General features: G+C 41.6%; 1 protein-coding gene across 4 annotated transcripts in view; it reads left to right on the top strand.

Moving 5' to 3' along the window:
- LOC134618317 (WD repeat-containing protein 7) overlaps window positions 1-19960 on the top strand; it is a 101381-nt gene that overhangs the window by 4251 nt on the left and 77170 nt on the right. For 2 of the 4 annotated variants that reach the window (XM_063463679.1, XM_063463676.1), the window contains exons 5-16: window positions 680-854; window positions 980-1056; window positions 1631-1750; window positions 3285-3430; window positions 3522-3624; window positions 4606-4731; window positions 8173-8320; window positions 8709-8824; window positions 9073-9205; window positions 9361-9581; window positions 10370-10565; window positions 13473-13687. In XM_063463679.1, the coding sequence (XP_063319749.1) occupies window positions 680-854; window positions 980-1056; window positions 1631-1750; window positions 3285-3430; window positions 3522-3624; window positions 4606-4731; window positions 8173-8320; window positions 8709-8824; window positions 9073-9205; window positions 9361-9581; window positions 10370-10565; window positions 13473-13687 (1776 nt within the window). The remainder of the gene's footprint in view (window positions 1-679; window positions 855-979; window positions 1057-1630; window positions 1751-3284; window positions 3431-3521; window positions 3625-4605; window positions 4732-8172; window positions 8321-8708; window positions 8825-9072; window positions 9206-9360; window positions 9582-10369; window positions 10566-13472; window positions 13688-19960) is intronic. The other 2 variants (XM_063463677.1, XM_063463678.1) reach the window with 2 other exon arrangements.

Below are 19960 nucleotides of genomic sequence, written 5' to 3'. Positions count from 1 at the left end.
CATAGCACTGATTCAGCCTTGCCTTATCTATTCAACCCAAATACAGTCTGATTGGTTAATTATGTCAGATGTTTTCTACTTGGCTTCTTTTTTTATGGTACCATTAATAATAATAATAATAATGGATTGCATTTATATAGCGCTTTTCTAGGCACTCAAAGCGCTTTACAATTCCACTATTCATTCACTCTCACATTCACACACTGGTGGAGGCAAGCCACAGTTGTAGCCACAGCTGCCCTGGGGCAGACTGACAGAAGCGAGCCTGCCATATTGCGCCATCGGCCCCTCTGGCCAACACCAGGAGGCGGTAGGGTAAAGTGTCTTGCCCAAGGACACAATGACCAGGACAGAGAGAGCTGGGGGATCGAACCGGCAACCTTCCGGTTACAGATGAGCTTCCCAATACTAGTGTAAACTAGTATTTACTGTAGGGTTTTCATAATGAGAGCATACAAAGGGAATGGTCGTGCTCTTTCCCTAAGCTTTAAGGTGTATTTCCCTTTTCCCTGAAAAAAGGGAAAAAAGCTCAGGTGGAACAAAAAAACAGCACGCAAAAGCCTAATATTACCTTCAGGAAAAAGTAGAGACCAAAATTAATCCACAAGGTGATTGAAAAGACCTTTAATCCAGATCATTTCATCTTCACTCCCCTCCTCCTTCTCCGCCTCCTCTTCAGTACTACCAGTTCACCATCGGCACTCAGAGGGAGGGGCGTCTCCTCTGTAATGGCCACTACCCAGAAATCTTGGTGGTGGATGCCACCAGCCTGGAGGTCCTGTACTCGCTGGTGTCTAAGATCTCTCCTGACTGGATTAGCTCTATGAGCATCATCCGATCCCACCGCACACAAGGTGAGAGTTTCCCTGAGGTTCACTGCTTTGAATGTTAGCTTGCAGACTGCCCTGCACAAAACATCATCGCTGTGGACTTCTTCATGTTTGTACTTGTGAATAAACTATGTTCTGTCTCTCTGCAGAGGACACGGTTGTGGCGGTGTCAGTGACGGGCATCCTGAAGGTCTGGATCATAACACCTGAGGTCAGCAGAATGCAGGTACACCTCCATACAGGTGTTTATTAAAACGCGCATCAGGCTTCAGTTACACCATCGTAAATGAAACTGTAAATAAAGTAAAGCTAAGAAAACACAGACCTCCCCAGTCCTACTTAGATTAGAATATCATAGACTGTATATAAAAGATAGATGTGGCCAGCTTGATGTCACCCATTGGTTTCTGGACAGCTTTAAAAAGGTACCAGCATTTAGTGGAGGTCAGGCCTAACAAGTTTACTAGTGTCTGTTTCAGCATACCTGTCACACCCCTAATTTTAAAGTATTATAATCTGATGGAGGAAAGTGTCAATAGTCTAAAACTGTTTATTGCAGCAGGCTGCAAACATGTTTATTTCTGATATAAAGTTGAACATTTAAACATGAGAGTCTGTGGAGACTCACTCACTTTTGGAGCCAGCCTCAAGTGGACGTTAGAGGAACTATAAATTTTGGCACTTCAGCCCAGGGGGTTGTTTAAAAATCAAGGAAAAAAATGCTTCTTTTCTGTGTCTTCAGCATCGATGCATGGCTCTGCTCAGGATCTAACTTGTAATTTCTTTGTCTGTTTTTTCAGGACTTGGACCCTGTGTTTGAAGAGGAGTCCAAACCGATCTACTGTCAGGGCTGCCAGAGCATCTCCTTCTGCACCTTCACTCAGAGCAGCCTGCTGGTCGTGTGCTCCAAATACTGGAGGGTAAGAACCTGCACGAACCACTCGGGGGTTGTTTTTGCTGGCATGATGGTCACAGTGGTGATTGAGCGTGATGAAATGCTCCTGTGTCAGGTTAACTATTTTAAACTGATCAAAATAGATTGAACAAAGTTGGTAGAGTGAAAGAAATGTTATCATGTAATACCATTTTAGCCAATCACATGAAGCCTGTACTATGTAGCAGGTAACTCGAGGGTTACCCTTGGGTTTTCTATACTATGAAGATGGTTTACTTCTTACTGGGTAAATCATTATGGTTTGCTCCACCTGCTGTTGGAGCAGTGCAGTGTACCTGTTGTACAGAGAAATGAGTTTTATATGTGCAGCTTTTTAAGTCATACCCTACTAAAACCAACGAATAAACCCAAACTTTGTGTCAACTGTGCATGTATTAAGGTGGTGATTTAGGAAATGTATAAAATGTTGTCATAATCTGCTGGTAAACCTCTTTTATTCTGCTGGAAGTGCAGCCAAAAGAAACCAGGAAAAACTCTGTACTGTGGTCCCTCATTTATCGCAGGTGTTACATTCTAAAAGTAACCCGCGATAGGTGAAATCCGCGAAGTATCCAGCTTTTTTACAGTTATTATAGATGTTTTAAGGCTGTAAAACCCCTCACTACACACCTTATACACTTTTCTCAGAAAGGCACAAACATTTTCACACTTTTCTCTCCTGTTTAAACACTCTCAGAGTTCAAACCTTCGTAGAAAAATAAGTCATGTATTATAGAGGAAACAAGAAGAATGAGTTGAGTAAAGCTTGACTTACTTGACTGTTTTGTTTCGCTTAATGCGCCTTATAATCCGAAAAACACGGTAACTTCTACCTTCCTTTAGCATGTCCAGAATTCCAACTTTTTGTGCGATGGTTAGCATCTTCCCATGCCTTTTGGGTGCTATCGAAGGTGCCTTTGACATTTTGTCGACATTGTTGTGTTTGTTGGGGAGAAAACTTAAAAAACATGCAGTACAGCACTTCACTCACACTGCTAGCGATCGCAGATTTATGTAAATTTGACAAGCTGAACGCATTCTGTACTGGACAGGAGACACGGCACGGAGGAGATTGATTGACTATGGTCTACAGCCGATCAGGACGCAGCACACAATGCGCTGTTAACCCCCCCCCCCCCCAAAAAAAAAGAATGGAAACAAAAACAAAAAAACAACCATAATATTTGCACACAAAAAATCCGTGAAACAGCGAGGCCGCGAAAGGTGAACCGCGTTATAGCGAGGGACCACTGTATTTGAGTCACACGTTACACTTATGAGACTTTGAACACACAAGCCTTAATCAGGGTGTTAATTTCACACATTTCAAACAGAGAAACACCAGTCAGAGTATTAAAAACTGCTCAACCACTGAGCTAAACATACACTGAGAATTTTGACGAATTTCCAACCCTACTACCACAGAGGAGTGCTGATGGTTCTCTACAATATCATCACACAGCAGTCTGAAGTCTTGGCCTGGACAGATGGTTATGTTAATGAATTTTTGTCTGTCTCAGGTGTTTGATGCGGGCGATTACTCCCTGCTCTGCTCGGTGTCCAACGACAACGACCAGTCCTGGACGGGAGGTGAGTTCATCGCCGCGGACAAAGTCATCATCTGGACCGAGGATGGCTGCAGCTACATCTACAAGCTGCCAGCCAGGTAAGCCTGCCGCTCATCTGTCATCACTGCAGGAAAAAGACAGGTTCATCGTCATGACAACTTAACCTAAATGCGTCTTTGTGTTTCTTAGCTGCCTGCCTGCTAGTGAGCATTTCCGCAGTGACGTTGGGAAAACCAAAGAAGGTTCGATCCCTCCGCTGGTGTACAGCATCGCTGACCGCTCAGACAAACAGGTGAGTCCTCCATCCGGCTCAGATTGCATGTGCAGGGAGGAAGACGGGAGATTTAACGATTTCATACCAAGTAAATACAGGGCCAGTGTTGCAGATATAGCTACTGATACCGATGCTTTGAACTTATAAGGCAGCCTCTGTTCTTTAAATGGTTTATAGACTATAAATAGAATAGACTTGACGGGGGCGTCATTTGATTAGTTTAAAAAACTTTGAGAAGTGAGTGAATGAGATCCTAAACACAGTTTGAGAATAACACAGGTAAAACAACATTATTATTATTATTATTATTATTATTATTATTATATTAAGACATGTTTAAGCTAAAAACTTTATACTGCATTTCAGCATTGAGCCTCCATCAGGAAATGTATTTTCACAACTAAAAGTTATGAACTCCAGTTATTCACATTGACTTTCAGTAGTTGATAAGTCAGAAAACCTGTAACCTTATTGTGCAGCAAACCAGCTGGCCTGTCCTGCTTTTAGCTATGTAAAGCCAACCTAACGTGGTACTAGCTGTCTGCTCTGCAATAATATTGATGAATGTGGTTCTTGAAGTCTTCAGGCTGCTGTGTCTTGTCTATATGATTTATTCTATGTGAGGTTCACTTCATGCACATGGATTAGTACACCTGGTCGTGTTTTCAAGGTTACAAAAAAGCCAGCAGAGATCAGTCAAGTCCAACAACAGTTGCAGACATGACCTGTTGTTCCAGGCAGTAGCTCATCCCTGTTTCCCCTTTATTCCTTTAAAGCTTTTATTTTGAAACTGCTGCAGGAAATGTAAATGAAAGGTCTCATCTTGATCCGTGTGCATGAACCTGACTCTGTGTTCTGTTCCTTTCTGGTTTAATTTCCTCAGTTTTTTTTCATGTGTGTATTTATAATTTGTCGTCTTGTTGGTATTAATGTGTTGTCTGTGCCTTTTTTGTTACTTTTGCTGTTTCTACCTTATGCTCCCTCCCTCGCTCCTCTCAGAGGGAAGGAGAGGGAGGTGAGGAGGAAGAGATGGTTTTGGAGGTGAAGTGCTTCCCTCCCAGCGGGTACGACTTGGAGCTCTACACCCCAGAGCCGTTATTCCACCACCGGCCTCTAGAGGCACCTGTAAGCCCAAAAAAAAAATACATGCTGAAAGTGAAGGCAGGAAGAAGAAGGTTTCACTGTCATGGCTAAGCTGCAAAAGCTACAAGAGGCAGAATAAGAGTTTTTAGAATTGTATTCCTTACTTTGGAGAAGCCAGAGCTGAAAAATGCTCGATTAATCTTTCTTTCGAGCTAATTTTTGATATAAATTATTCTTAGGGTCCAGGTGGGGTCAAAAAGATATTATTTTGAAATGCTTGGAGCATTTACAAACTGACTTTGGGACTTTGCAGCTCATCCAGAAAGTGACAACCAGGTGAGAAGAGCGAACTGTGAGAACAGCAGTGAAAGTGTTGATGTCAGCTCAGTGGCTCACATTCTTCAGCTCACACTTTTCAGCCGTAAAAAACACACCATCCCATCTCATCAGGGGGTGCAAAAGTCCTTTATACACTAGGTAAAGACCCAACACTATTAGAGGGAAAACCTTAACAATCAGAACATCCGCTATGACCAAACACTTGGCAACAGTGGAGAGGAAGAACTGCTTTTTAACAAGAAGAGATTTCCAGTCGGACCAGGATCATGGAGGTGCAGGTCTCCGATTGGTGTAGCCATTTCCGGGTTCAAATGTGCCTTCAGTTCTTAAAAGCAAGCAAACACTTAGGCACCACTAAGACAAATGCTTTTGATTGGTTAGTGAAGTTTGGCTTGTTGACATAGTGATGTGGTGCGTGGTGGGCAGATGTTTCCAAAAAAACAGAGGATCCTGATGTGCCATTTTACTTTGGGAAAATCTAGGAAACGCTTTTAAATCTGCAGTCTGAGAGTGACTGAGAGTGTTGGGATACTGTGGGTCTATACGAGGCCTGTAAGATGTAATGGGACCTGATCATTCAGGACTTTGTTTATCAGAAGAATATACTGAATTTTATTATATGAAAGCGTAGACTAATTCCTGATGTCAGCGAAGCTGTGGCTTAGGATGTACATAAAATGGCAGTGGTCCAAGAATGAGTCCTTGTGGAACGCCATCATAATAGAAAATGCTAGAAATGGTAATATCTGTAAGTTTGCTAGGAAAACAAACCACTGACGGCTGCTGTTTTGCTTGTAAGAGGTAATTAGTTGTTTTGAGAGTGAGCTGCTGAGTTGATGACTATTTGAGTGAACTGCCTGTTTTTGTTTGCTCCGCTCTTTGTTTTCCTTCCTGCCTAACCGACTGATGGACTGAACTCACTCTGGTTCACCTGGTTTCACGCTCTCCTCCCACTAAAGCAAAACTCGTCCTCCAAAAGCACCATCACCCTCCTCATCTGTCTTCATGCTGATGAAGATGCATGCAAAGTCCCCCAAGCTGCTTTCTAAGCAAATAACGACCCGCTGAGTCCCGGAGGTCATAACAAACCAAAGGCGCACAACGGGTCAGCCACAGTCAAACAGCCAAAAACTCTACGTTATTTGTGAGGTGTTGATAAATAATAAAAAAAGGTATTTAGCTTTGATGGGAACAGCTTTTTTTCCCTGTTAGGGAAGCTACAGAGTGGTTGCTATAATTACCAATGTCCTTTATTTGACAAATGTCTTTGTTTTCTTTTATATGTCTAAATTTTCGATAACACAGCAAAAAGGTGGTTATTATCTTGGCATAATGGAAAAGATGGCCATGGTCCACATCAAATGCGAAACATTTCATTGAAGTGAATACCAATTTTTTGGTACTTTTACAATAATGCTTTTTAAAAAATGTGACACATAATTGTAATATGGTGCACAGAACTCACACACATAACCAAAGCCAGCATGAGCTTCAGTGCTAGGGCCAACTTCATATGATCACCACCAGCTAAATAAATAATCCAAATATAAAATGTAATTTTATATTCATCTGGTGTGATACAATATTTAATGTGAAGTAATAATAAGTTATTTACTGTAAATAATATTGTGTTGCTCAGGTAAACCCAGTTTGACATTTGTCGGGTCAGCCACAATGAAAAGTGTCATTCTGAAAGAAATGTAGCTCATCTTCTTACCTTGAAGTTGATCTAGAACGAGAGATTTTCTAAACTAAAATCAGATTTTTGATTTTCATGGCCAAATTTCCAAAGCTTTTTTTTCCCATCATCCTTGGTCTAAAATTCTCTTTCCTGGTTGGCTTTTAATTTGAAATATGTACAGGAAGTGTTCAGTTTTACTAACTAGGAGAAGAGTAACTCATAACTTTGGAATTTACAAATAAATTTTTTTAGTAGCGACATTAATTCTGTACAGTTTTGCTCACTTTTTTCTTTTTGCATTAAATATTAAGATAGGTTAAAAGAAATTCAGGTTACACGTCACAGAACTCTGAATATTGTGTTTCTAGTTATCCAGATGAATGAGGTGCAGTGGGTGGGTGTCCCGTCTCTGTTTTTCTTGCTTTCTCTCTGGTGGTTTTTGCTGAAAACTTAAACTCTCCTTGCTGTTTAATTGTTTGCATCTTTAGTGAAAGATGTGGTTTGGTTTGTGTGTGTTTGTGTGATATTTGGTGGCACTTTGCATACCCTCACTGCTCGTCCACAGCGCTCAGATGAGCTGAACTAACCGATCGTTCTTCACCCCCTCAGCCATTACGCAGTGACGCTACGCCCGCAGGTTCACCGGCTTTCATCATCGCACCCCCCTCCACATGCCTGCCAGCAGCCCAAACTGCACTCTGAGACTTGTTCTCGCACTGCTCGTCACATTAATCAGTTTTCACTCTTTATTACTTCATGTATTGATAATAGATGTAAGTCAGCCCAGTTTTGGTTAGCGGTGGATTGCTTGTGTTTTTAGGCAGTAAAAGCTCTGCTGCCCTCCTCCCATCTCCACCATTTTCAGTAACCTTTGGATTTTTTTTTTATTTATTTTTTTAAATAGTATGAAATGCTAAAGTGTGATTCCAGTCGTGTTTATTCTCTCCCGGAGAGCTCAGTTTTATCCTGATGTCCAGAATTATTGAGCCAAGGAACAGAATCTGCTCAGATTTTTGGTGATACTCGACCTAAATGATCTCATCTTTGACTCGGCTCTACAAATTTTTACTTCAGAGCCTCGTATAAGGCTCTCATATAACCAAGAGATGGCACTGAGACAACCATCCATGAGTTCGGCTTATTTCATCCCAGAGTTAAAAAACAAAACAAAAAAACTGTGGTTGGAGCGCTTGTAGATCAGAGATGTGTGGTTCTGCTTTTCTGCAGTTTGCTGTGTGTTGTTGCAGTTTGTTTGAAGACAACCTGAGAGCAAAACCAACCATTTCAACTTCACTTGGCTCTTAAATTTAAGCTCAGCTTACAAGTTCAGCATATTCCAGTGTTGGTGGTAGTGTTCTGGCCAATTGGAGAGCCTTTAAAGATGTTTTCCAGCTGTCACCGGGGAGCTTTGAGGCATCACATCTTGTTGGTGTTGACATGTATTTTTTCCTGCCTTCCTCCAGCTCCTCATCTGCCCTCCTGTGACCCGCTTCTTCTTCAGCCGGAGGGAGCCCTTCCATAAGCTGCTGATCCAGGGTGATTCGGCGGGCAGAATGACCCTGTGGAGCATCCCGGACACCTCGCCTCTGCAGCCACAGTCCACCTCCACAGGTAAGGAAGGGGGGAAGATGGCGAGGTTTCTCCGGTGAAAGTCTTTTCATAAAACTTTTCTGTTTTTCTTGAACTTCAAAAACTCAGCATGACGTTACAATGATCTCTTTTGTTTTGAGCTTTAAAGCAGCCCATTGTTAACGAGTTGGTACTAACGGAGGTTGTTTTTAGTCTGTTGGTCCAAAAATACAAACAAACAGAAAAACTTGATTCATAGAGTTTCTTTTCTTAAGAAAAATGTGAAAGAGAAAAAAGAAAAGCAGCATAGGTCCCCTTTACAAGATGCCTGATTGCATTGTTCAACTTTCTGGAGAGCTTCCTCTTCATCCTCAAGTCCTTCAGAAGGCTGATCTCTAAACGAGTCCTTTGTCTGTTTGTATCACTGCAGAGCTGCAGGTGTCATTCACCATCAGCCTGCAGGAGGCGTTTGATAAGCTGACCCCAGTGTCCTCGGGGATCATCGACCAGCTCAGCGTCCTGCCAGGCAAAGACGAACCCATTAAGGTCTGAACACAGAAATGTTCTCATTAAATTATAAAAGAAGTTGTTTTAAAGATTCAAAATATTCTCACAGAGTTGAAAACTTTCAAAAATGAAAACAAACGTGTGTGTTTGTGTGTGTGTTTTTGTTTGTTTGTTTGGGGGGGACGTCCATCAACACGACCCCAAAATAACCTCTTTTGTGAGCACGTGTGCGATGGGGTCTACACAGTGGGGAAACTCTAAGAGAGTGTGTGTGTGCTTCACCTCAGGTGACGGCCAGCGTCTACATCCCCTCTCAGGGGCGCCTGGTGTGCGGGAGAGAAGACGGCAGCATCATCCTCGTTCCCGCCACTCAGACGGCCATCGTCCAGCTGCTGCAGGGCGAGCACATGCTCAGGAGAGGTGAGACAAACAAACTATACAGACACACTAACAAATCCAGGGAAGTTTTGTTTCAATTTGACTCCTTTTACATCAGTTAAGATTCATTTTCATGCCTATTTCTAGTTTTAGTTGACTTTAAAAACCTTTGACCTTTGTGTCGGTCTGTTCTGCAGGCTGGCCGCCTCACCGCACCCTACGAGGCCACCGCAACAAGGTGACCTGCGTCCTGTACCCATACCAGGTCTCGCCACGCTACGACCAGCGCTCGCTGGTGTCTGGGGGAGTGGACTTCTCCGTCATTGTCTGGGACATTTTCACCGGGGAGATGAAGCACATTTTCTGCGTCCACGGAGGGGAGATCACGCAGCTCATTGTTCCGCCAGAAAACTGCAGCGTAAGACCGCCACTGCACGGGTCTATGTCTGCTTTCAGGCTTTGTTCTGCCGTCTCTGCGACGCCGTTTGACATTAGATTTAAATGTTACGAGGTTACAGTCGTCATCGTTACTGTGGAAATAAGTTGAGACCTTTGTGCTGTTGTGGTTTCAGAAGCCCACCTGAAACTACACAGAGAGGACTTCGTATTGTTTACATGACATTAAAATAAATGGTTAGAGATGTTTTGCTGCCATGGAAATCACACTAATGCTGTTGAGTACAATGGCTGAGCTGTTACACACACAAGCTTTAATGAAGACATCAGATGGGCTTCTTCTCATTCTTTTAATAGTAAAGGGTACCTATTGTAACTGTTGCTCATTTCCTGTCACATATGTCCTGTTCCAATTTGGTTCTTCATATTAAAGTAAACTGTGAGGCGGACGCTCAGGCTTCAGGATGCTCTAATCAGTTTCACACAGTTTGTTTCTACTCTTGGCTCTACTTGATGTCATAGAGAGCAGATATCTTTTTTTAACCAGTGATATCTGACTCCAGAGATCAGAAGACCTTTGCAGCAGTGCAGTCACTAATGACTAAAAAGGGTCATTCCATTTAAATTCAATCAAATCTGACATCTTGAGTGGTTTTAAATGCTTCGAAATCCTTGAAAATAAAATAATGTTAAACGATTCAGAGGCCGTATTGAGTTTCTACTCTGACTTATTGTCTGCTAACCTCTCGGTGACCTGCAAGCACTTCTTCAGATTCTCTGCCTCACCTTCCTGCTGTGTTTCCTCTGCAGACTCGGGTGCAGCACTGCGTCTGCTCGGTGGCCAGCGACCACTCTGTTGGCCTGCTCAGTCTCCGGGAGAGGAAGTGCATCATGCTCGCGTCGCGGCACCTTTTCCCCATCCAAGTCATCAAGTGGCGCCCGGCAGACGACTACCTGGTGGTGGGCTGCTCTGATGGCTCTGTGTACGTCTGGCAGATGGACACAGGTAAGAGCCAGAGGACCAGGAAGGAGGTGTTTTCACTGTACTAGAACATGGAAACCTTATGACTGTTAAGATACCAATCATAATAATCTATATTAGCCTGTTTGTTAGCTCAAAGTAAAACCTTTGCGAGCTGCTACCAAGGCTGAAAGTTTCAGGTTTGCAGTTTCCTCCTACTTCTAGTCTTAATGCTAAGAATTCATTAAGGGGAGGGGGGGTTTCCCCTAATGACCACTAGACACTGGCTTCAAAAGAGTTAGTCCTCATACACTGATCAAATAATTAATACAAGCACTTTTCCTAAGATTCACATCCATATTCCAATAAACGTATCAGATAGCAGCTTGGGGCTCAGTATATTGGATAGGGATACTTTACCATGCAGACTAAAGCAGCAAAGAGTCAAACACAACCAACCTTCTGATTAGTAGATAGCTGGTCTGCCTCCTGAATTACAGCCACCTAATAATCCCCCAAAACTCGTATTGGTGCCTGATGAACAGGCTTGCTTGTGTTGGCTGAACAATAACTTGGCTCTCGTCCAACAATAGCTACAAAGTCAATGTGGCGGCTACATCCTTTGTTTTTTGGTTTTTTGTTTTCCCAGTTATCCTAATTTGAGCTCTGTGCTTAACAGTATCCATCTTATCATCCTGACATGAAGAAACGAAGTGAACATGTTCCTCTGTACCTGCTAGCTCCTGTGCAGTCTGCACCATGTGGCACAGCATAGAGGTAGCATTAACTTGAATGATGACTGGGTACTGGAACAGACCAGGTGTAGGGGTGTGTGTGTGTGTGTGTGTGTGTGTGTGTGTGTGACCTGAATGAGCTGTAGTGCTGGGAAATTGCAGGGTATCTAAGTGTGAAATTAAGGAAGGTGTGTGTGTGTACTCAGGCGTTAGACATGTAATGGGGCCATGGCTCATGGGCCTTCATCACTCACACACACACCTATACACACTCAGGTATAATGGTGCCACTTCTCCTCTCACTCAATACCAGAGCCAATACTGATGTCAGCTCTGTCTGCAGCTAATGATGTCTCTCTAAAGCCCGTCTCTTTCTGTAAAGGTGGAGAATTGTTACACTGGAGAAGATCGTCTGTGACCTGAATCATATTCAAGAGACTATAGATAATGATTGTGAGTCTGAGATGGTGTGAGAGAGATTGGAAGATTGATATAAATAAAAGGAGAGTGCAAGGGCAAGAGGAGGGAGACTGATGGAAACAGAAGGCGAGTCTGTGTGATGAGAATGAAGAGAGAGAGGCTGAGATAAAACCATCGATGTGTCAGTTCATCCTGATGATGCCGTACAGGGTCGAGGTCAGAGCTCAGTGCAGTTCTGAGGCCCTGTGAACACAACACAACACGACACCTACTGTTCTGTCAAAGTTGAATCAAAACCATTGAGCTTCCCACAAACAAAGTGTGTTGGAAACCCTTAAAGTTTAGGGTTGAGTTGAAGATTTCAGAGATCACTATTGGAGCTCTTCATGGTCAAATTTCTACTTGGTATTAATGAACTGCTTCATCCATATGCAGCTCCTGGGTCTCTGAGCTCAGGGAAATGTTGGCTGTAGCTGGGTCCAATTTGCAGAACTCTCTTTTTAAAAAGAAGCTTAAGACCCACCTGTGCAGGATTGCTTTAGTTTTATCCAGTGTGAAGCGTATTTTCTGTTTATTCAGATGAAATCCCCCTTTAGAGTGCAAGTGGTTCAATTAATTGATTGGGTGGTCAACAGATGACAGGCATTTTTTTAACGTACTTTTAATACAATCTTGTATTGAAGGAAATTACACTGGACATTTTTCACCGTTTCCAATTTATTGATAAAAAGATCAGTGCAGGATGAAAATTGTTTTACAAAACTCTGGCTCTTTCTATTGAATGTTTTTCTCTTGAAATGTCTCTTGAGATATTTTAGGTTTACTTACTGTTTTACATGTAAAATTTTTATTTTATTTCTGTCTGCTTAAAACACAACTCCTTTGTTTACTTATGGATCTACTATGACACGTTTGTCATTTAAAAATTCGAAATTTAGTTAAATGTAAAATTGATTTTAAAAAAAGGGCTTGTAATACACTGCAAGAATTTTCTTTTTAAAACTGCATACGATTGCAGTGTTTCATTTTTATTGCTTTGTATTATCCTTGTGTTGTTTAAACTGAGTGTTACTACCAAATTAACCTAATAACCTTTGAGGACTGTACTGCAGGTAAGAGCTTGAGGTATAGAGCTATCTATATCTACCCTATGGATTTAATAGAGGGGCAGCACGGTGGTTAGCACTGTTGCTTCACAGCAAGAAGGTCCACTGTCAGGTCGGGGTCCTTCTGTGTGGAGTTTGCATGTTCTCTTGTTTGTGTGGGTTCTCTCCAGGTACTCCAGCTTCCTCCCACAGTTCAAAGACATGCAGTTAGTGGGGATAGGTTAATTGGTAACTCCAAATTGCCCATAGGTGTACCCTGCCTCTCGCCCTAGACAGCTGGGATGGGCTCCAGCCCCCCTGTGACCCTGACAAGGATAAGCGGCAGAGAATGGATGGATGGATTTAATAGAGTACCATCAGTCAACTAAAACAGTGAGTGCTAAAGACCTGCAGCTACAAGGACTTTAAACCAACCAATTAGCAGTTTCTTTCCATGCAAAATCTTTAGCTGGTCTAATTGAGAAATGAATGGGCACAATGAGAAAAAACAAGGCACTTATGTATTAGAAATTAGCAGTGAATCTATATATTTCAGGTTTACTGTGCACAGGCGTACACCTGCAGGTGGGCCATGGTGGACCAGGGGGTGAAAATATGACTACAGAAAATATGAAAAAATACCAGACTGTTGGTTTGTGTGTAGCTTGTGTCTTCTGAGGCTGAGGCAGATTTGTTTACTGGTTTGGTTCCAGGAGCGTTGGACCGCTGTGTGATGGGAATAACTGCAGTAGAGATCCTGAATGCCTGTGATGAGCTGGCTCCAGCTACTGTGGATGCTCTGAGCCACTCGGCGGTGAACCTGAAACAGGCGATGACCCGCCGCAGCTTGGCCGCACTGAAGAACATGGCTCAACACAAACTGCAGACGCTTGCCACCAACCTGCTGGCTGCAGACAACGCTGACAAGGTGAGGACGACCACTAAAAGTCACAAAAACACTGGAAGAAATAAGTTAAACAGAAAAAGGCACAAAAAAAACAAAACAAAGAAATGTGCATATAACGGTTGACCTGTAGCATGTATACAGGAATATTTGTTTACCATCAGAGTATATTTTTAAAGTACAACTGCAGATATGAATATAAACTGTTGCAGCGCGGTTGCCTGTCACAACCCTCACACATCTATTATTCTGTCATTAAATACTGTCTTACCTTTAAGTTGGCTCTGCAGAATGAAAACTCCTACAAATACACGTGTCTGCAATTTTTACTTGCAAGCTGGTCACTGCACTCCTTTAGCAAATCCTCTAATATTAAATATCACCCATTAATAGTGAAGTCCCGTTATGAAACCTATTATAACCTTAGAAACAGGGGACAGCAGACAAGCCTGAGATCCACCAAAATGACTTGATGTTCTGTTTATGACCTGAAACTACTGACTGAGCCCATTAAGTTCATAGAGGTCACAGAAGACCAAGAAGTCGAAGGAGTCGCCCCCCTGGTGGTCATTAAAATAATAGAGGTTCCGGATTGACGTCACTTTCAGGAATCTGATTCAGATTGGGAATCTTTTCAACACTTTGTGGTAAATCCTGATTCTACTTTTATTTATTTATTTATTTATTTATTGCTCATTTCTACGAAGTTCAGATGTCTCTTTATGCTCCTCATATAATGATTTTCTCTTTGCATCATTCACCACACACACACACACACACACACACACACACACGTCATCTCAGTCACAAAGCTGCTGGCTCAAGTCAGACCAATTAAAACTCTGCTGGAGACGACCCAAAGGTCAACCGTACAGTGACTTCTCCAGGGAACGATGATATTAAATGTCATAATGGTGAAAAAGAGTGAGTCCAGCGTTTCATTTGTCAGAGACTTTCTGGAGACTAGCTTTTCAACATTTAAACCTGTACCAGCACAAGTCAAACTACTAGAGTAGCCCTCTTTTTTTTTTTTTCTTTTTTTTTCCCTCTCAAATCTTAAACTGGGTCCTAATTATTTATTTTTCTACTTTAAAATTACCCTCCAGAGCTTGTTTTTACATTTTTACATGCTGTAGTGCCTTTGTGCTTTTTTCCCAACTTCCTGTGCATCAATACATCCTTTATATCCCCAGTTTTGAAAATGCGTGTGTAGTAAGTTTACAGTAACTAAATAAAAACACAAAAAATGCAATAAACTACCCAGAACATAGATACAGAAATTGTAAAAGGAAAAAAGTTGCATAAAATCCTTTCAAACCACAAAACATTATTTTGAGTGTGCACATAACTTTGTTTTTGAGATACACCCATTTTTATAAATTATAATAAAAATGAAAATAAAATGCACACTGTGCACAATTTGCAAAAAGACAGTATGTACATCAAAATTCCATTTCCAAAAGTGCATAGTTCTCAGTGTCTGAGGAATTGAATTGAAATGAATATCTTTGTTGTCATTGGTGCTTGAACAACAAAATTAAAAAGTTGTCTTTGATCGGTGCTGAAAACCTTAAAATACCAATAAAACAACAGAACATTTACATTCATGACGAAATGACGTATAGAAAGTCACAAATTCAAACATGGAGCTTCAAAAAAAACAAACTGCCTTTTCCGGGAAAATGATGTTGCAACCAGTTTTTACAGTTAGTGCTGTGCATGAAACCATGTAATGGCTCATGCTGATTACATGATGATGTATGGGAGCAGAGGCGTGCCTGTTGGCTCAAGTACCAAAAACTGTAGTTTCTCTAATATCCACTAGAGGCTCACTCCAAAAGTGAGTCAGTCCCACAGTCAGGCCCACAAGAGAACCTGGGACTGTTGTGGAGATGAAACTAACATAGAGGAAAACTGAGTTAAATGTTTTATTGTGGCACTCTACCATAAAATGTCTTAAATTTTGTGTTTAAGGTATTTTAATTATGAATATCTACCTTTTGAATATGACTGGAAATAATGAAAAGAAGCTTTAAACAACGATCATACGTAATTAAGAATTATATTTTAGCTCACGACACACCTGAGTGACCCTTTCTCTGCTGTATTCGGTAGCTTTCAGCTTCTTTGAGCTTCACCTGTGAGGGGACCACTTGTCAGATGTGATGATCTGATCTGTCCCGACAGCGGTAACCCCGCCCAAATGTGCGGCCCAGCACTGAAAACAAGCGCTGTGAATTATTTAGTGCTTGAACAGCGTTTAGTTTAGTTGCCGGTGCAGTTTGACTTCTGCAGGTTCACTTGGAACTCATTTACCTCTAGTCTCCTCTGCTCTAAGGGGTCGATCTTTCTTTCTAATTTTCCTCCCTCCCTCCTGTTTCCTTCCACATGATAACCTTTGTGTTGTTTTCTCTCTCCTCTGGGTCGTCTGTGGAGACCCCCCCCCGGTCATAACTGCCCATAATCACAGCTCTTCTGTGAAAAGGCCAACAAACAACAGCTGTAATCTTTCTTCTCCTTTTATGTCAGAAATGCATCACTGTGCTTCACTTTCCTGCCTCCCACCCCCGCCGTCATTTCCCCCTCATGCCTGCTGAAATTATGGCTCAACATCACCGACTCCCCCCACCGTGTGTATGTGTCCTCCCCTGCTGGGTGTAATGGTGGATAATGACCATGAAATGTCAGACTATCAACCCAAACATTTCACCCAGCTGACGTGTGTGTGTGTGTGTGTGTGTGTGTGTGTGTGTGTGTGTGTGTGTGTGTGTGTGTGTGTGTGTGTGGGTTTGTTCAGAAGCTATTCTGCTGAATGTGCTGATCTGTGAATGTTTGTGTTCATGAGGAAAAATGACTGTATCCAGACTTTGGAGCTTGCAAGAATGATGTTTTAGGTCTTCAAACCTGAGGTTGAAGCTTTGCCAGGATCCAGGAAGTCAGTTTACTGGAACTCTGAGTTTGTTAATCCTGAGCTCAGGGAAACCGGAACTCTGAGTCAGGTGCCTCAGTTCCTCTGTGACTCCTCCCCCTCCTGCTGCACCTGAATTTAATGACAGCGTTGATCTGCTCCTCTTCTCCCCCATCTAATCTTCTTCTTGTTCTTCTCTCCCACCTTTTTCTGCACCTCATTCATTGCCTCGTCTTCCTCCTTCCTCTTCTTTTCCTTCTCAACTTTCTTCTCTCTGCGTGTCTCCCTTGACCACCTTCTTCTTATTCACGTCCTCCTCCTTTTTCCTTCCTCTCCTCTGCTGCCTTCATATCCTCCTCCTTCCATCCTCTTCCACTTTCTACTTCTCCTCCTCTGCCCTCTACTGTCCTGTTCTCCTTTTCCTCCTCAACTTCTTCTCCTTTTCCACCTGATTCTCTGCCACCTTCCCCTCCTCTACCAACTTCTTCTTCTCCACCTTATTCTTCGCCTCCTCTTCATCCTCATTTTCCTCTCTGTCCTTGTCCTTCTCCGCATTATCCTCCTGCCCATTCTTCTGTCTCCTCTTTTTGTTTTCTGCACAAATTCAAGCTAACTGTATCTCTCCTCATTTACTTAAATGATCTCATGCCTAATCCGCCTTTCTCTCTTGCTCCTGTCACTCTGTCTTTAACTCCACGTCCTCCTGCTGGATCTGTTTTGTAGTTGAGTCGTGTTTGACTCTAAGAAAGCTGCTCTTTGATCAGGAGAACAATTTCAATTCTGACTCTCTCACCTAGTTCTGAAGCCATGTTTCCTCACATCACAATGTCTGAATTTTTATGTGTTCATGTTTCTTCATTCTCAAACTTAAATATTACAGACTGCACTCCACTGTAGAGATGAATAGTGATCCAGTGTATCATCAAAAAACCCTCCGACAATAGATATGTGTGCAAGTGTTGTTGTTCTTATTGTACCCATGCAGTGCTGCAGACTGCCTTTAGATGGCAGTGTTACTCCACCAAAATGGAGCCTCACTCACACAGACACAGGGATGAGGCTCCAGTATCAGGAAAAATCAAAGACATCTATGAAAATAAGAACTAACTTCTTAGTCTGAAGCCAGAAACCAGAATTAAAATGATCCGAGCAGGAGTCTAGCCATTCTTTGAATAAAATACTTCATAAACATCCTCAAATGTATGTTTTTCTGTGCATGCACCAGCGTACCAGGAAACTGTGTCTAATAGACCGATAACAGTGCCGATATTTATCTACTTCACATCATTTTTTTTTTTTTTTTACATGTAAATGATAAGAAAAAAAAAAAATAAACGGACAAGTAAAAATATCAAAATGAGCCCAGATTTGATCAGTTATACATGTTTGAAGAATACACTGAATTTATGAGCACATCACTGTTTTCAGCACCACTTTTCAAACGCACACAAAGACATACAACACGTCAGCCCTCAGGGAGGACCAGCCTGTCAAAGCTGTGATGTCGCTGTGTGTGTGTGTGTGTGTGTGTGTGTGTGTGTGTGTGTGTGTGTGTGTGTGTGTGTGTGTGTGTCCCAGCTGCAGGTGTATTGTGTCTCTCGGTCAGTCAGGACGTGTCTTTACCGCTAATTATTGTTCTCGCCCACACAGTCACATCCAGCTCGATACAAAGAGCTTCAGGCAAAAGAAAAAAAAAGTACTTAAGTGCAACAAAATGACCAGTGATCAGTGAAGGTACAAATATGAAAATAATACCAGAATTTTACACAAAGTCAATCAGTATTCAGTGATCCAGATACAAAACTAGTTATCACATAAAAGAATCAGTTCATCGTCACTTCTCTGTGCGCTGATTCATAGCTTGTGCTACGAAATGTTAAACTTGGTAAGCTCACAGAGATTTTACTGTTTAGAAGTAATGAGTCTGTAAATATGTTTATATTGAAGATTTTTAACATAATTTTAAAAATATTGGCTCCTGCAGCACCAAATGCTTAACTTCATGCTCAACTTCAACTTCAATGTATTTAAATTTCACATTTTTAAGTTAAAAACTCATAATTTTCAATAGTTAAGTTTTAAATTCACAAAGGAAAAAAACGACAACTGGTAAGTTTTTTTTTTTTTTTTTTAAGGAAAAAGAAGGCAAAGAATATCAGACCCCCTGGGGGAACAAATATCAAATTGACAAAACCAAGGCAAATTTTTGTAAAACACATGAGCAAATTTACACGATAATGGTACATTGTCGAGAGGAAAGGGAAAACGGAGACAAAACTGGCAAATTATGAAAGAAATAAGTGCCATACTTACGAAAGTGACACTACCAAATTTCTATGGAAAAATGTCATATTCACAAGAAAAATGGCAAATCTCGAAAGAAAAACGTGGCTTATTGCCGAGAGGAAAAAGCAAAGTTTGAAGTCTGTGTCTGTTTAAAGTCACTTTCCTGTAGTTTATTTTAAAATGTGGAGAGAAAATTAAATAACATGATTATAACAGTGAGTTAACTCTAAAGGCAAGTAAACAGGAGAAATATTCGGTTAGGAATCAGATGTTTTCTGTTTCTTTGTGTATCTTTAAAGAAAGATTTGATGCAATGCTATGGTTACAAAGGTAAATGATAGACATGATGTGACGTGAGCTTAGACGTGAAAAGAAATGGGCTTAACTCTGGGTCTGAAAAGTGAAGTCGGTGCTTTCGTCCCTGAAACCTGCAGCCTGTGGAATGAGAACCGGGTCGCTTCACTTGATCTATGGGAAAATGAGCCTTCTGTGAGTTTCCTGAGAAGTTTATGGACTCTGTTGTTTGTCTTATTTAATGAAAAATGTTTGTTTTTGTAGATTTTGGCCCCTTTAGAGTCAAACAGAATGATAGGGCAGGATGTGATGACTTGTCATGTTTCTTTTTCAAACACCATTGTGGTGATGGCGAAAAAGCTCTGTGATCTCAAGGCAAAAGGTTAAAAAAAAAACAAAACATGTAGATAAAAATCCAGCTTTGGCCTTTTCTTTCCTCTTTATTTCCCCTCTTCATTCCTCTCTTAATCACCACCTCCTCTCTCACTTTCTCCTCCTCCTGTCTCCTCCCTTGGAATCGAAGTCTAACAGGATCACAGTTTAATTGCAGTCATCAGCTCATTAACATGGAAACGAGAAGCAAACAGCTCCATGCACATGCTGTCTCTTCTAATACAATTAAAATTGAGCCGAGTGTTAATATTAGTGGCAATTACAGGTGTGTGTGTGTGAGAGAGAGAGAGAGAGTGAGAATGACTGATCCTGTCTTTTGTTATTTAAATAATGAGCTTTTGATGAGGAGCTCTTGAACTTCTTAATTAAATTTATATCGACAATGGATCATTTAAATATATTTAATGTGAAAAGTG

This window comes from Pelmatolapia mariae, linkage group LG20 (genome assembly GCF_036321145.2).
Source record: "Pelmatolapia mariae isolate MD_Pm_ZW linkage group LG20, Pm_UMD_F_2, whole genome shotgun sequence".
Lineage (NCBI taxonomy): Eukaryota > Metazoa > Chordata > Actinopteri > Cichliformes > Cichlidae > Pelmatolapia > Pelmatolapia mariae.
The sequence above is the reverse complement of the archived record's forward strand: the minus strand, read 5'-3'. Positions and strand labels throughout refer to the sequence as shown.